This window comes from Thamnophis elegans, chromosome 4, assembly GCF_009769535.1.
Source record: "Thamnophis elegans isolate rThaEle1 chromosome 4, rThaEle1.pri, whole genome shotgun sequence".
Classification (NCBI taxonomy): Eukaryota; Metazoa; Chordata; class Lepidosauria; order Squamata; family Colubridae; genus Thamnophis; species Thamnophis elegans.
Genome location: NC_045544.1, coordinates 137,268,738 through 137,286,407, shown reverse-complemented (window position 1 = coordinate 137,286,407; position 17,670 = coordinate 137,268,738). Strand labels below are relative to the sequence as shown.

At 42.9% G+C, this 17,670-nt stretch overlaps 1 protein-coding gene and 1 long non-coding RNA gene across 2 annotated transcripts in view; one reads left to right on the top strand and one right to left on the bottom strand.

Annotated features, from left to right (window-relative positions):
• Positions 1–13,615, bottom strand: part of APPBP2 (amyloid beta precursor protein binding protein 2) — a 43,055-nt gene extending 29,440 nt beyond the window's left edge. Inside the window, exon 1 of the mRNA XM_032216958.1 lies at positions 13,083–13,615. Coding sequence (XP_032072849.1) covers positions 13,083–13,223 — 141 coding nt within the window. The 5' untranslated portion in view covers positions 13,224–13,615. The remainder of the gene's footprint in view (positions 1–13,082) is intronic.
• LOC116508373 lies at positions 13,461–16,557 on the top strand. The gene is made up of 2 exons (XR_004255321.1): positions 13,461–13,535; positions 15,584–16,557. It is a non-coding gene; the product is annotated as an uncharacterized LOC116508373 (long non-coding RNA).
• The last annotated feature ends 1,113 nt before the right edge of the window (positions 16,558–17,670 follow it).

Sequence of the window (17,670 nt, the reverse complement as noted above, 5' to 3'; positions counted from 1 at the left end):
CGGGAGTTAGGTAGAGCTGGTTTTGCCTTTAATGGTGCCGAATTGATGTACTGGTATTCAATCAAGTTTGTGTGCTTGCTTTGGTTGGGATAATCAGTTGGGACATTGACATTAGGAATTAACCAGATCAATAATTATGTCATTAGTATTAATCATTTTAATGCTAATAGTTTGACTAATCAGGTTTTAAAGTCACAATATTCTGCTTTGCTATATATAATGTACATTACAAATATTAACACATCTGTGGCAATTTGATGACTTTCTCTGTATCTTAATTGCCCTTTAAAATAGTTGTAAACATTAATTATTTAGCAATTATATAACAAAAGTATTTATCAAGCAACCTCATTTGTTATTAAAACCCTTCCAGAACAGGCCACCTTTGTTGTAGATGGCACATTTAATTGGCCAGGTGCTAAAGGTTATATGTAGGGCAATTTCCCACCAAAACTGTGGGAACTTAAAAAAAAAAAAAGATTATGAACTTGATTATACTTGAAATAAATAGTTAAGTTCATGAATTAGGTAAAACATCAAGAACTATTTAAAGCTGCATTTTTAGTATCAAATTTCCCTGAACCAACACAGCCTTCACATTCTGAATCTCTTAAAAAGAAACCTACAGTGTAAACTCATACTTAGATTTCCTTTAAAATATATTGTGACATATTGGCAATAATAATAAAATCATACGTTTGGAAGAGACTTCACAGGTCTTCTAGCTCTTGCTCAATGCAGGAGTCCTCACACTATCTCGGACAAATGTCTCACTTTGCAAGTGAAATTTTGGGCTCAACTGTGGTCACGGACTACCTATATACCACTCCATAGTGCTTTACAGCACTCTCGAGGCAGTTTACAATGTCAGCATATTGCCGCCTCCAACAATCTGGGAGGTCATTTTACTAACCTCAGAATTGATGGAAAGCTGAGTCAACCTTGAATATTTTTTTCTCTCCAGTTATTTCTGCCCATCCTATCAGATCTAGCAGGATAGACATGCTTCAGGTTTTTTCCATAGGTGTTGCCTTATGGAATCTGGGAGGGATGAAAGTGCCTGCTTTGTGGATGGGCTCTGCCACGGAAGTTTGGATAGGCTCAACAATGTTGGCCTTTCAGAAAGCCTTAAAAACCTGGTGCTTCTCCCAGGGTTTAGGGCCAAGATGTAAATGGAGCCTGGTTTGTTGTTTGCCCTGTACTAACAGACCTATTTATCTGTTGTGTTTTATTGCCTGTTCTATTGTTTTCACTGATGTTTCTGCTTTTATGCTTCGTTAGTTGTCCAGAGTTTTGACTAATAAATCGACATCTAAGCTATTTATTTCTTTAAAAATGATAAGTCAACATTTCATATTTCAGCCAAGAAATCTTTGAGGGGGCACAGCAAATGTTTAAATTTGGCAAGAGTTTTTTAATAAGGAATTTAAAAAACAAAACAAAAACCCACAACCCAACAATCTGATTGCTATATTTTCTAATAACCAAAGTTTGCAAATTACATAGAAGTCCAGTTTGATGACTACCAATTGATGCACTACTGGAGCACTGGGGAACTGCCAGAGGAGTGGAAAAGAGCTGATGTGGTTCCCATCTTCAAAAAAGGGAAAAAAACAGATCCAGGAAACTACAGACCTATCAGCCTGACATCAAGTCTAGTTTAATAGAAAGAAGGACCAGGGGAGACATGATAGCAGTGTTCCAATATCTCAGGGGTTGCCACAAAGAAGAGGGAGTCAAACTATTCTCCAAAGCACCTGAGGGTAGAACAAGAAGCAATGGGTGGAAACTAATCAAGGAGAGAAGCAACTGAGAACTGAGGAGAAACTTCCTGACTGTGAGAACAATTAATCAGTGGAACAGAAGTTGCCTCCAGAAGTTGTGAATGCCCCAACACTGGAAGTCTTTAAGATGTTGGATAGCCATTTGTCTGAAACGGTATAGGGTTTCCTGCCTAGGCAGGGGGTTGGACTAGAAGACCTCCAAGGTCCCTTCCAACTCTGCTATTGTATTGTATTGTATTGTATTGTATTGTACTTCTTGGAAACCAAGCTATAGGGAACGGGTGGAACTGTCTATTACTAGCAGTAAGTACCTCTGGTCAGGATTTCAACCTGAAACACCAGGATTCCAGAGCATTAATAAACCATGCACCTATCATTTTGCTTAAATTCCATTTCAATTTATCATCACTCGTGCAGTTAGCAAGTGCCTGTTGGCAGGCATCTAGGAAGGTTAATGACCTGATTTCAGAATGATGACACAAATTGTTTTGAGTGGCACCAACATCTTAATAAATACACAGCACCAAACCTTCTGGTGACCTCGCTCAGTAATTTCATAAACGCGTTACAAAGCACTGGTGACAAGAGGGAATCCGGAGGCATTTCTGTTGAAGATAATGCACTAACCCACTTCCAAATCTCTCAGAGAGTTCAGGGCTATCATCACCAGTCCAAAGAGATCAGAAAGGAAAAAAACAAAACACATTGTGTCTGTTAAAAACGAATATGTTAGTGAAAGTCACCTACAGGCTAACCAGTGTTATCTTAACACTACATTTTATTCTAAACCAGGGGTGTCACACTGGATTTCTTCGATGGCTGGATCAGCATTGTAGTCCTCCTCTGTGGGCCGGCCAGGGGGGAGGGAAGAGAGACCAGACAAATGCCTCCTGCAGCACCCTGCCAGACAAAACAGGGCATAGGGGGGGTGCACACCACCCCCGCCCGGTTTTGGCTGTCAAGAGGCACCGAAGGGTGGTCATTTGCTATTTCCATGCTGGCCCCACGGGCCAGATTTAAGCACCCCATAGGCCAGATCTGGCCTGTGGGCCTTGAGTTTGATACCCCTGTTCTAAACCCATTCTGAAATGGGTCTTAATAATCTATTTTCTTCACAGAATAGTTGAAGTTAATTAGCCACCACCCTCTGTGTAACAGTTCCTGTTGGAACTGACTCTTGTCTTGTTGACTCAAAGTCCATCAGGAGATTTATCTGAGATAGATTTGGTTGGTACCCACCCTGACATTACTTTGAAAGGCTGGAAAAATTGAACTTTTCTGCAGGGACTTTGAGAATTGTTAAAATGGTGGTGGGTACATATATGTGTTAATTACAATGCGTTTCCTGTAATTTGTCTTTTCCTCCCTGCCCTACATTCTGAAAATGGAATAACCATATATGCCTCTAAATCTATATAAAGTAAATCTTCCAGATAGTATGCTTTTATTTATTTGTGCTGATTTATTAAATTTATGTGCCTCCTACTTCATCAGAGATGACTTTGGGCGACTTATAAACATTAAACTACTGCATTAAAATAATAAATATTAAATAAAAATATTATTTTTCACTTTTCACTTCACAAAGACCAACATTTTCCTGATTTAACTATCACTTTTTAAATACCACCACTGAAGTCCTTTTGAAGAATGGAGGAGATAGGGAACTGGAGGCTAAAGCATATGAAGAACGGTTGCAGGAACTGGGTATGTCTAGTTTAATGAAAAGAAGGACTAGGGGAGACATGATAGCAGTCTTCCAATATCTCAGGGGCTGCCACAAAGAAGAGGGAGTTAAGCTATTCTCCAAGGCACCTGAAGGCAGGACAAGAAGCAATGGGTGGAAACTAATCAAGGAGAGAAGCAACCTAGAACTAAGGAGAAATTTCCTGACAGTTAGAACAATTAATCAGTGGAACAACTTGCCTCCAGAAATTGTGAATTCTCCAACACTGGAAGTCTTTAAGAAGATGTTGGATAGCCATTTGTCTGAGGTGGTGTAGGGTTTCCTGCCTAGGCAGGGTGTTGGACTAGAAGACCTCCAAGGTCCCTTCGAAGTCTGCTATTGTAATTGTAATGCAAAAAGCATAATTTGGAGAAAGGACTAAACATGCAGTAAAAGACGCAAACTGCCCGTGGCTGCATTCAGACATCATAATATGGCTTGATTTTGAGTTGGTGTCATAGCTTCATCAACCCATAGTGATTTGCCAATAATGGCTTATGAGGAGTTCAGTATCTGAAATGCAGTATATGCTCTCAAAGATGGAAGATAACAGAATAATAGAATTGGAAGGGATCTTGTAGATCGAGTCCAACCCCCCCCCCAAAGCAGGAGACCATACACCATTTCTGATAGATGGCAGTCCAGTCTCTTCTTAAAAGCTTCCAGGGATGAAGCTCGCACAACTTCTGAAGGTGGTAGATACCGATCTATGTTTTAATGACAGATCACTCCTGCAGCATGGTGGCTAAGGGTAACATTTTTTTCTGTGATGGTTCCCAAATACTGGAATTCTTTTACAGGGAAAATATGACGGGTGCCCATACTATCATATCTCACCACCCATAGATTCTCCCACAATGGCTAGATTAACTGCATTAATACCATTATGCCAAACCAAGAGCAAACAAGGCTTAGCGTGGAATCCAATCTTATAGAACCACAATATTCCAAAGGTGAAAAGTGTCTAAGTTGACTAAATTAAAGTTCTAAATTCTGAAAAGATAATCTACTAGTTAGTGTTGATTTATAAAAGTTAAGAACCAGCTGACTGCACTTCTTCGAATCAGTGTGGCTTAAGTAATTCTTGAAATGCTTCTTCCCAAATGCTTGCCATGTTTTAGCGAAGCCTTACGTCCAAAAGTGTTGGCTATGTGTCTCCTGAGTTATCCAAGCAAAGGTCAGTCGTACCAGGAATAATTGATGTCACCAAAATAAAACAGGTACGCAGATCAACATTTGGAATTTTACCAGAAACAGGTCAAGCGGTGCTTTGGACAACAGTGAGCAGTGCCATCTTGATAACTGGATGGGGGTTTCAGGGCCTAATAGAGAGCTCCCACAACACACTAAAAAGCTACGCATTGTATCTTTTGAAGTCTCTTATCTCTCGTATTCCATCTCTTCCTTTCTGAAAATAATTGTTTGTACGCAGCATGTCATTTCTTCCTAGGTTAAAATCCAAGTTGCGATTTTAAGGCTTCTTGCCCTTCAAAACATCAGCCTACGTGTAACCTCTCTCTGAATGGTATTGGATTAGTGCTGCACTCGAACCGAGATTAAGAATATTATTGGGTGTTGAACTCTGCATGCCAGGATCCAAAACTGCCACAGGAAAGGAGGCACCGTAGGCCAAAGATGAAAGGAAGTGAAGTTATGAAGAAACTACTTGGATAAGCAGACAAAAACGTTTCAAACCACTCAACTTCCAGACATTGCAAAGCAAAGGATTAACAACAATCAAGTTCTGAAGGCAGGACCTAGGCCAGATTCAAACATTGTACTAAACCATGTTTTCACTTGCTTCCTGGCTTAGCATGTTGGATGAACCAAAACCAATGATTTAAAAAATACTGGCTTAATTATGCTTAGCTGTAAACCAGAAAAGAGGAATTTGTTCTGGAGATTAAAGGGAAGCAAATTATGTTAGTGGAATTAACATTTCAGAGAGAAAATATCAATCAAACTGGGTTGCGGCTAAAAAGGACTGACAATTCTGAAAGCTGGATGTGCATTTAATTTTTATGTATGTAAACTTTGGGGTCAGTTGCTCTTTCTCAGCCTAACTCATCTCACAAGGTTGTTGTGGGGAAAAAGGGACGTAGGCTTCCTGAGACAGTACAAAGCACACGCTTAGTCCCCAAAACCCTCTTTTTATTTCAAGGGCTGTGAATTATGTTCATTCAAAGACCTAATTGCCAATTAGCTTTGCAAAGCCACATGGAGCACAGAGTCAAAATGGAGCTTCAGAATTTAAACTGACTAGATCAAACAAAGTTGCTTCCTGCAAAGGATCACATGCTTTTGCTCCTCCTTTATGTCTTATGGGACGGGCCAATCATCTCCAAGCCTTACTCCCGAGTCACTGCTTTTGTCTTAACTGTTCTTGCCTTCTGTCAGCTCTGTGCATGCACACACTGGGAACAGGCTCCCCGTTCCTCGCTGATGTCCAACTCTGGAGGCTCCGGAGGCAGCACATAACTACCAGATGGCCCTGGTCCCCTCTCTGCCTCCGACACAGAGCCCCTCATCAGAGCCTTCCCCAGACTCCAGGACTGGCCCAGGTTCCTCCCCAACCTCCTCACTGTCCAAATCTGCTGCCAGCTCCCCAAACCACTGTGGGACCACAACAGGACCAGGGAGAGTATTAGGTGTGTTTGCTGCCTTTGAGTTACTTATAATAATAATAAAGGTAGGATAAAATGATCTTTAAAAAATTAAATACACACATCTTATTCACATGCAATTCCCAGATACAGTAGAATTTTATTTTCAATTCTTCAAATTAAAAAAATACTAAAACGTCAGGCATTTAGTCCTTCCATATAAGCAACAGACCACATTACATTGTATTTTACCCATGCCATGCTATTTTACCATCATAGTTGAGAAGGTAGGATAATCACATTGGGTTTGTGACAGATTTGGACCAAAGCAATATTTTGATGAAAGACAATATTGCTCAAAAACTGGATGATGTATTCTATTCCGTTTGGGAGAAAAAGCATAAAGTAAATAAATATACCATTTAAAAAAAAAAACACAAGCTGCTGCTTAAACACACAATATTTATTTTATACAGCACAACAACTCTGTGATGCTCTTCATTGACGTGTCCCAGCACTTTAATAACACTTGCATGTTGATCTTTTGAGAAGAAGACACGGCCTCAGAGGTTATTTTGTCTTTTTCTTATTTTTCCTAATATAGCCTCTTTTTTTTTCCAAATAATGCCTTTGCAGCAGCACCACCACCCTGTCAAATTTTCCAAACATTATTTCACAACTTCCTAGTCACATTTTGTAAATGATTTTTTTCCTTCTGCTTCTTGGAAAAACAAAGATAACGCAATTCCATTTAGTTGGCTCTAGAATAAGTTCAATGAATCTAAGGATACAAATGCTGGGTCAGACAAAGGCTTGCTTCACATAATGCGTTATAAAAATTTTATACGAGTTGTTTGGCTTCGGCCTTGCATACTCCATTGCCAATCATTGTTTTGTAAACCATGGTTTATATCTTAATGCACAAGGAGCAGCATCCATGGATATTTCTTTTAGTGTCACCTCTTTCCACTACACTGAAATTTAATTTTGAAATGAAATAAATACCATGTAAAGGAACCAGCAAGTGAGCTTCCTGTCAAATAACAATTAAAAGTTATCTCTCACAATCCTGGAACAATATCTTAACTGCTGCTATCTTAGCTGATCAGTTAAAAAGTTAGATAATTGAGCCATGGATGATTTAATTTAATCGGTTGGATTTGTAGAACAAACTTTGGCCCAATGTGTTGTGAAACCCAACTAAAGTACAAGTAGTCCTCAACTTACAACCACAATTGAGTCCAAAATTTCCATTGCTAAGCAAGAGTTGTTAAGTGAATTTGCCCCATTTCTTTCTTGTTAAGTGAATGATTGCAATTGTTAAGTTAGTAAGTGACTCTAACTTCTCCATTGATTTTGCTTGTCAGAAGGTAGCAAAAGGTGATCATAAGACCCCAGGGACAGTGCAACTGTCATAAATGTGAGCCAGTTGCCAAATGCCTGAATTTTGATCACGTGACCATGGGGATGCAGCAACCGTGGTAGGTGTGAAAAATAGCCATAAGGTCACTTTTTACAATGCCACTGTAACTTTGAACGGTCCCTAAATGAATGCTTGTAAATCAAGGACTGCTTGTAGTTAAAAACCAAAAGCCAGCTTGATGTAGTGGCAAAAGCACCAGGCTAGAAACGGGGTGACTTCTTAAACCTCAAAGACAAAAACAGTTCTGAAAATCCTGCCAAGAAAACTGCAGAGACTATTAGTCCAAGCAGTTGCCAGGAGTTGACACCGACTCAACGCCTCACCAGAAAGCATTCATGTTACATGGCATAAGCTTCTGTGAATTGGTACAGAATTATCCAACATAAACCATCCAGATGATTTGAATGTAAGCCCCATTCTTCTGGACTGAAGGCCATGTTGGCTGAGCTTGGAGGAACTGAGTGCCTTCTGCCATTTTGAATGACTCATTAAACTCATAAATGTCATTCATTGACACTTATAATCAATTTACATTGGCAACTAGTCCAAAATATAAAGCAAATTGTTAGTATTAATCTGTATGCTATATAGATTATTCCTGTCTCAGAATAAATATAATATATGCTTCTCTATTGGCTATTTAAAAAAAAATACTTAATCCACATTTAAACGTCCCAGAAGAAGCAGAATTATTTAATGCAAGATCGAATTTGGATCTGTCACTGGGACCAGAGATTTACTCTTCCGAGCTTTTGGACTGACGCTAGAGCCCATCCTCAGGGAATTTCTATCTACTGATATATGTGCTTTGGGCTGTTCTGAGTTGCGTTTATGTGGTGCCTTCCTATTGGCTTACTATAGGAAGGCACCACATAAACATGACTCACAGAACAGCCCAAAGAACACACTTTTCTAGAGAGAGGTTCCCTGACGATGGGCTTTAACATCAGTCCAAAAGATGGGAAGAGTGACTGACCCAGATTGGATCCTGCAACATTATCCTGAGACACATATATTGCCTTCATTCGTGAGAATTATTTAAAGTGGATGTTGGGGAAAAAACCACTGAGAGACATCCCTGATGTGTGAAATAGAAGGATGGATGGCCCAGTAAATTCTTTGCCAGGGGTTCAGATCTTTGCGAGGTCTGCCCATAGGCCCCCTCCCCTGATCACCATACAAAAACAGGACTATGGCATGTCACAAGGCACAAAACAAACTGCTTACTCAGCAACTCACAACTCCCATGAAAACATACTAAAGCTGGAGGGCTTGTTTTTCCCTTACTGATAAGCTAAGTATTATGCTGTGATAAGTAGCAAAAATGCACAACATTTTTTTTAAAGGCAGAGGAGACATTTGGCACTACCACCACATTTTAACACAGGCAAATGATCAAAACAAAAAAGTGGGAAGGGCTAGGGCAAGAATTTAACTTTAAAGCAGACGTGTTTATTTTGTTAATGACAACTGTCCAAGACTGTTTTCCTCACATGATGTTCAAATTTTAATTCAGGGACAATGTAAGGGGGGACCAGGTGGGAATCAGATTCAGCACCTCTGAACAGAGCACCTAGCTCTGTTAGCATTCAGGGAATTTACATTTCTCAACAGACAGATTTATCTAAAATTCATCTTTCCATTTCTAAATAATGAAACTGAGCCCTCATCACGTGATCACTTTAATTCCTAGGAATGATATTTCAGATGAGAAAAATCCCTATAATAGAAAACATATTAAGGTAGTCCTTGACTTACAACAGTTCAATTAGTGACTGAAAAAAGTGATTTATGACTGTTTTTACACTTACAACTGTTGCAGCATCCCTAGTCACGTGATCAAAATTCTGCAATTCACTCATATTTATGATGGATGCAGTGTTCTAGCATCATAAGACCTTTTGCAACCTTCTAAGAAGGAATGTAAATGGGGAAGCCAGATTCACTTAACAACCATGTTGTCTTACCCCGATGGCTTCCAAGCCTGAGACGTTACTATTTTAACAGTGATGATCCACTTTACAACTATGGCAAGAAAGGTCGTAAAATGAGACAAAATTCATTTAACAAATGTCTTACTTAGCAACAGAAATTTTGGGCTCAATTGTGGTTGTAACTCGAGGACTACCAGTAATGCACTTTACAATATTTTCAGGTGGAGGGAAGAGAAGAATGAATCAAAAACCCCACCTTCTGTCAACCAGAAGTTCTAGCTAAATTGTTATCATCATCATCATTAAAACATTCTACTGTCCATGTGATATATCTTGTACTTGGAAGTAACTCATGGAAGCTCTTAAAGATTTACTCCAAAGTGAAAAGGATTGGGGACATGTCTTTCTTGGAAGAAAAATTAAGATAGATATAACATGCAAGCACACAGTCCAGTGTACAAAAATAACTGGTGGGAGATTACCTATTCATTTTTTTTAATACAAAAGCCACATAGTTTCTATACTGCCTCAAAATGGAAAAAAGGTGAACAGTGTTTCCACCACCATCAAGAAAATATATGAATTATGTTTCAAAGGGAAATTCTATGCAAATAGGTGAAGTGATTTGCTACATAACTAATACGAAAAACAAAGCTACTGAATAACAGCAGTTCTATCTAGATAACCACAGATTATTGCCTAACTTGTTTGGAGCCTTCGTGTGGATCCCTCTCTGAAAAATATTCACACATAGCAAAAAGCAGGGAATGCAATAAAGAATCAAATGGTCATTTGTATGGGGTAGAAACACCCCCCCCCCAAGCACACCTTCTCTATTAAAGGGCTGTTTCAATCTCAGCACCCTGATGAGGTCCAATCTGTGAACATACTTCAAACACCAAAGTTAAAAAAGCACCAGTCTTTCTTTACAGGTAGTTCTTGACCTACAACCATAATTGTGCCCAAAATTTCCACTGTAAATAAGCAAGGCAGTTGTGAACTGACTTTTGCCCCATTTTACATCTGTTTGCAGGAGTGAAAGGAATCAGTGTAGTTGTTAAGTGAATCACTAAGCAAATCTGGCTTCCTCCACTGACTTTGCTTGTCAGAAGCAGGCTGGGAAAGTAACAAATGGTAATCACATGACCCCCTCAAAAATGCAACCATCATAAATACATGACAGTTGCCAAGCATCCGATCACATGACCATAAAAGTGCTGCAATGGTTATAAGTGTGAAAACTGGTCATAAGTTACTTTTTTCAGTGCCGTTGTAACTTCAAACGGTCACTAAACAAATAGTCGAGGTCTATCTGTATTATAACATATTAAATTTACCAGAACAATTCAAGAACGCATTACAAAAAAAATACAGATAATAAAAACAACGCAAATTCCAAAGCAATTACATTACAGTATTTCATGTCTGGGATGGGCAGGAAGGTTGTAAATTAGCCCTTTAGGATGCTACAAAGCTCCTAAATTGGCCTTCCTCGGCCAGTGCCTTCCAGATGTGTTGAGCAATGACAGTCGGTTGGTCAGAAATCATAAAACCTGAGAAATCAGGACATTTGGAGGGTTTCATATAGACACAAATCTCATTTTTTTTCAATAATGCATCAATAATGAAATGGCAGAGGTTTTCTGGAGGAAGTTTTTCCAAAATCACCTACTGAGGAAGGGTATCAAAGTTAGTCAACTTTAGAAATGAGGATAAACTTTTTAAGGAGCCAATAAAGTAGGATATACATGGTCCTCAACTTATGTCCATGACTGAGCCCAAAATTTCCATTGCAAAGTGAGACGTTTGTAAAGTGAGTTTTGCCCCATTTTACCACCTTTCTTGCAACAGTGACTGTAGTTGTTAAATTAGTAACATGGTTGCTAAGTGAATCTGGCTTCCCCATTGGGAAGGTGATCACATGACCATGGCACACTGCCACTGTCATAGGCATCTGAATTTTGTCAAGCATCTGAATTTTGATCATGTGACCCTAGGGATGCTTCAACGGTGGTGTGAAAAATGGTCATAAGTTTTTTTCAGTGCTGTTGTAACTTTGAAGTGTCTCTAAATGAACTGTTGTAAATCGAGGACTACCTGTATTTGTAGCTCAGGTTTAAATGAATCTCCTCACCTTTGAGGAGGTTTGGAGTGGAGTGGAGTAAAAAAGTCCAAAGAGATGTAATAATGAAATAGTTGGGTGAGATACAGGCAGAAGGGAGAGAGAGGTCCCTGGAAAGCAAATTGAAAAGCAAAGGGGAGTAATCATGCAGCAATGGGCTGGGATCAAGCCAATTATTCTGATGGGTGCAAATCATTTTTCAGAACAGAGAACAAGAGGTATTTTCAAGAGGGTGGGGAATCCCACTGCAAAGAAACCCAGAAAGAAAACAAAATTCCACCAAAGGCTGAAAACAACATGTGGATGGGAGCAGCTCCCAGGTGCAATTCCTAAACAAAAATGGGGAGAGGGGGGGTCGTGCAAAGACAAGCAAAGGCAAAGATTACAGCAGTGTCATTTTCCAAGAAAGGGGGAAACAAGAGAATTCAGGGAAAAAGGATCCTTGGTGGAAAATCACATGAATTGACAGAACTGGGTGCAGGATAAACAAGGCCCATATTTGGAAGAGGAGGTATTTTTCAAATTTCTATGTGCAATTAAAAAAAAACCCTGCCCATGCCACCACCAGGCAGATGGAGGGGTCCCATTCTTTACAGGGGGGTGCAAACAAACAGGATGGGAGAACCAAAGACATGGGTGCAATTCTCCCCAGAAGGGATGCAAAGCTGTGGAGAAGGGGGCTAACCAATTCATGGGGGGGGGACAACAGGGTGAGGGGAAGCAATGAGATGGGAGAGGGATGCAATTCTCCCCACAAGGGGTGCAAAGCTAGGGTAGGGGCTAACCAATTCTTGAGGGGAGGTATAAACAAATCGGGTGGGGGGAACCAAGAAGAGAGGAGAGTGCAACTCTCCCCCCCCAAAAAAGGTGCAAAGCTGGGGAAGGGGCTAAACAATTTTTGGGGTGGTGGGGTGTAAACAAGCGGGGTGTGGGCAACCCAGGAAACAGGAAGGGGTGCTATTCTCCCCAAGAGGGTGCAAAACCGGGAATGGGGGCTAACCAATCTCGGGGGGGGGGAGGTTGTAAACAAATAGGATGGGGGAAACCAAGGAGATGGGAGAGGGGTGCAAAGCCGGAGAGGGGGGGCTAGCCAATTCTTGGGGGGGTGGGGAGATATAAAGAAACGGGGTGGGGGAAACCAAAGAGATGGGAGGGGGGTGCAAAGCTGGGGGTGGAGGGTTAAGTCAGCAGACGGTGGGGGGGCAGTTGGGGGCGCTTGTAAGTGCGAGGATGATGATGATGATGATGATGGTTTGGAGAAAAGTTGGGGTTGCAAAAGAGGCAAGGGGGGGCATGCAGAGGCCATGGGGAGAAGATGCCCTCCTCCCTCCTTTCTCCCCCCCCCGTTTGCCTAAAAAGGGGGGTGCAATTCCAGTGTATGCCCCCCCCCCCAGACACAGACATCTGAGTCTCATCCCAGCCGGAGAGGCGGCGAGGGAAGGGAAGAAGGGAGAGCCGCGGCCTCCTTCCTTCCTCCTCCTCCTCCTCACCTTGTAATAGACGTCGAATTGGATGTTCTCCGGCAAGGAGCGGATGTCCCTCCGGCGGGCCCGGCCGTAGCTGTCGACCACGGCCGAGATGGCGGTGTTGTAGAGCGTCTCGGGCACCCACTCCAGCTCCACCGCCGCCATCTTGCCTGGCTCGGAGGGGCGGCCGCCCTGACCACAGGAGGCGGGCGAAGCCTCGGCCGACTTCACCGCTCAGGCCTTAGTCGCTCCGCCCAGACGTTGCCGCCGCCGCCGCTGCTCTCCTCCTTCTTCTCGCCCGCTTTCCCCTCACCCGGCCGGGCTGAGGTGAGGCGGGAGCCGCTGGGGGCGCCCTCACGGAGGAGGAGGAGTAATCAGGAGGCCGCCGCGGCCTGGCAGGGACCCGCCGCCTGCGTGAGGGGCGAGTCCGCGCCGCGCTTCTTTCCCCCCCACCCTCAGCGCGACGTCCCGGCTGAGGTAAAAGCCGCGGGGGGCGGGCTTCGCCCGGCGCGCACAGGCCGCGGCGGCGCGGGGAGGAGGGGTGCGGGAGGAGGCGGGTTGGGTTGGTGGGCGGGGTTCATGGAAGGCCCTCTGATGGGAGGGGCGTCCACCCTCGCCCAATGCCCTCGAGGCGCGCGTGCGCGCGCGTGCTTGGTGCGGCTGGCTCCGCCCCCCCCCCGGCAGGGTGAGGAGGCGCGCGCGGCCCTCCTCAAGTTAGTGGAGGGAGGGAGGGAGGGGGCTAAGGAAAGGGGAGGGGGCAGAGTGAGAGAGGCTGCCGTTGACACACACAAACACAAAGACACACAGACACACAAACACAGAGACACACAAACACACAGAGAGACACACAAACAAACACAAAGACACACACACAGACACGCACACATAAACACATAAACACAAAGACACACACACAGAGACAAACACACCAACACACAGAGACACACCAACACACAGAGAGAGACACAAAGATGCACAAAGACACACACACACGGACACAAAGACACACATAAACACAAAGACACACACAGACAAACACAGAGAGACACACAAACAGACACAAACACACAGAAACACAAGCAAGCACAAAGACACACAGACACGCACACAAAGACACACACAAACACAAAGACACACAGAGACAAACAGACACAAACACACACAGAGAGACACAGACACACAAATACACACACAGACAAACAGACACACAGACACAAACAGACACAGACACACAAAGACACACAGACACAAACAGACACAGACACACAAAGACACACAAACAAACACAAAGACACAAAGAGAGAGAGAAACACACAGATACACAAAATACAAACACAGAGAGACATAGAGACACACACAAATACACACAGACAACACACACACACAAACACATACACATCAGTCATCCCTCAGGGCTTTTGGGACTGTCTGTCATCCCTTGAGGACAGGGTCAAAAGGGTGGGGGAGTTGGTAAGGTTGGGGTTCGGGTTGTAGGGGGAAATTAGAATAGAATAGAAGTTGTGGGAGCTTCATCCCTGGGGGCTTTCTAGAAGAGACTGGAGTGCCATCTGTCAGAAGTAATATAGGGTCTCTTGCTTGGGGGGGGTTGGACTAGATGACCTACAAGGTCCCTTCCAACTCTGTTAATCTGTCTGTTAAGAGGAGAGGAAAGGAGAGGAGAAATGGAATAGAACAGAACAGAATAATAACTTTATTGTCACTTCGAATGTACACTAATCACCATACATCCAAACGAAATTTCATTGCCTACAACTCTCAGGGGGTCACCACCTCCAATATACCCTGCATAAACACGACAGAATAAATAAATACAGAATTATGCATATGCCCACATATATTATTATATGACACAGAGAAACAAGACAGTTTAGTTCGGATGTATACCTGTATATGGCGAGAGAAACGAATCTTACGAGTTTAATGGATGGATGACCCGTGTTTCAAGCTCGGAGAGCCGAACTGATCCTAAATGGGTGCGGGTTGGAAAGAGAGGGGGGTGGTCTTAGTATCTTTTGGGGGAGGGGCTCTCGGGGTCAAAATGGGCACCCTTTCTAACTGCCCATTGTGTTTGTTGGATTTAAATGCAGATTTAAAGGGGATTGTTTTAATAATGCAATGAACGGGGCCCTTGGTGCCCCCTGAGCTGCCTAATTTGCGTTCTCCAAACTAGGCGCTCTTAGCATTAATAACATCAAGTTTGCCCAGGCTTGAGCGCCTAGTTTGGAGAATGTAACATCTGCCACCAAACAACCCAGCTCAGGGAGGAGCACCAAAGGATCCCCCCCCTCATTTGCCTAATTAAAACAATCAACTTTAAACTTGCATTCAAACGAGGGCGACCTAGTTTGAAGCCTTCTCCAAACTTAAGCGCTCTAGTAAACTGATGAGGTTACCTAGTTGGGTTGTGAAAGGTCTGCAAGAAAACAACCGAGCTCGGAGAGCAACAAGGACTCCTGTCATTGGCTTTAGTAAAACAATCAACTTTAAATCTGCATTTAAACTAGGGGCACCTCGCTTCTCCAAACAAGGTGCTCTAGAAAACTGATGGCGTTACCTAGTTGGGTCGCGAAACGTCTGCAAGAAAACAACTCGGAGAACACCAAGGATCTCACAGTTCAACCCTGAGCGACAAATATTGCATGCGTGCCAACCTGCCGCTTGTGTAAGCTGCGTGTGCGTTCCGGTTCCCCCCACCCCCCCACCCACCCCAGCCAGGTTCCCAAGCCAAAAAGGTTGGAGACCACCGCACTAGACCAAACCGGTTCTAATCTCCTAGACCTAGAAGACAGCAGTTCTGCTACATAAATTTTGCATCTGGATGAAAAACTCCAGCTGTTTATGGAGCTTCTCCATCACCCATGTCATGGTTGTCCCAAAGGTGCTTTTTTCAAGAGGCAACTGGACTTTCTGTTTTTTTTCTTTGAAGACATTTCTCTTCTCATCCAGGAAGCTTCTTCACCTCTGACTCCGGAATCCGCTCCAGCTGACTCGAACTGCCTGTACAATTTTGATCCTGCATCCTTGAGGGTTGGACTACAAGACCTCCGAGGTCCCTTCCAACTCTTTGTTATTCTATGTTCTCTATTCCTTGTTGAACAAGATTTTGTGTTAATGTGTCATGTCCTTATAAACTTCGCTACAGCATTTAATAGGTTTGACTCTTAAGGATTTCAGCCTCGGGTGCCCATTCTGTAAATCATTTCCTGTGACTTAAGTGCCACGGGGCATAGCACGCCTGAATGAATATCAGGAAGAGAAATCGGTCTAATTATGGGTTTTGTACGGTTATCATATTTCATCATACAGGAGTTAGGTTTATGAGTTACGAATAGATTTAAAAATGGTAAAAGCTTAACGATTTCCACTATTTAAAAAAATATTTTTGGCACTGTATACATGTGGACAGATTTGTGGTAGCAAATCTGGCAAAAAATAAATAAATAAAATAAATCACGCGAGTAGAACAATTCTGAGAAAATACTGTTTTCACTTCTCTGAATCGTTTAATTATATGGTCTGACTCAGCTCAAGGCAGGTCACAGTCAATAAAAAATAAATAAAGCAGGCAATGAAAAACAAAAAAAAGACCTAGTCCTTGACTTACAACAGTTCATTTAGTGACTGTTTGAAGTTACGATGTCGCTACTAATAGTGACCTGTGACCGGTTATCACATGACTCTTGGAGCATCCTCATGGTCACGGGATCAAAATTCAGACACTTTGCGATTTATGATGGTTGCAATGTCCTGGGATCATAGGATCCCCTCTGTTGTGGCTCACCAGCGGCCAACAGAGCTGGCAGCAGAGTCAAAACAGTGAGGAGGGTTGGGGAGGAACCTGGGACAGTCCTGGAGTCTGGGAAAGGCTCGGATGAGGGCTCTGTGTCGGAGGCAGAGAGGGGGCCAGGGCCGTATGCCAGTTATCAGCTGCCTTCAGAGTCAGACATCAGTGGGGCAGAAGAACAGCTGGAGCCTGTTCCCAGTGTGTGCATGCGCAGAGTGGCCAGACAAAGGGAACAGCTAAAGAACAGGGGTCGACTTGGGAGTGAGGCCAAAGGTGGAGGGTGAATGGCCCCTCCCAGAGGGAATAAAAGAGGAGCGAAAGGGGAGGGGAGTTTGCAGGAGGCAATTAGTTCATTCCTGCATTCTTGCCAAGTATTGCGGCATCTGAAAGATCTCGGCCTGGCTACTCTCCAAGCCTGATAAAGGTCGGTAGTTGTGAACTATCTTGAAAGACGGTGGGAGAGGAAAGACTTTGCTGGAGAGGAATTCAATAAAAGGGGTTTATCGGGACGAGGATTCGGCTTCGTGCTGCTGGAGAAGCCTAGGTCAGAATACCCTCTTGCGACCTTTTATAAGCAAAGTCAATAGGAAAACCAGATTCACTTAACAACTGTTGGAAGGGATATCCAACTGGTACAGTTCCCAGCTGGGAGAAAGATTCTGGAAACAATCATGGAGCCTGATTGGAAATTTGGTTTATTGATGAAGCAGAACCAAACAGACAAAGACAGTGTGCAGTTCTGGGTCAGCTGAACAATTAACTAGATGGGTGCCAGGATTTTTATACAGGTCCTGAAATTGTGTGTGT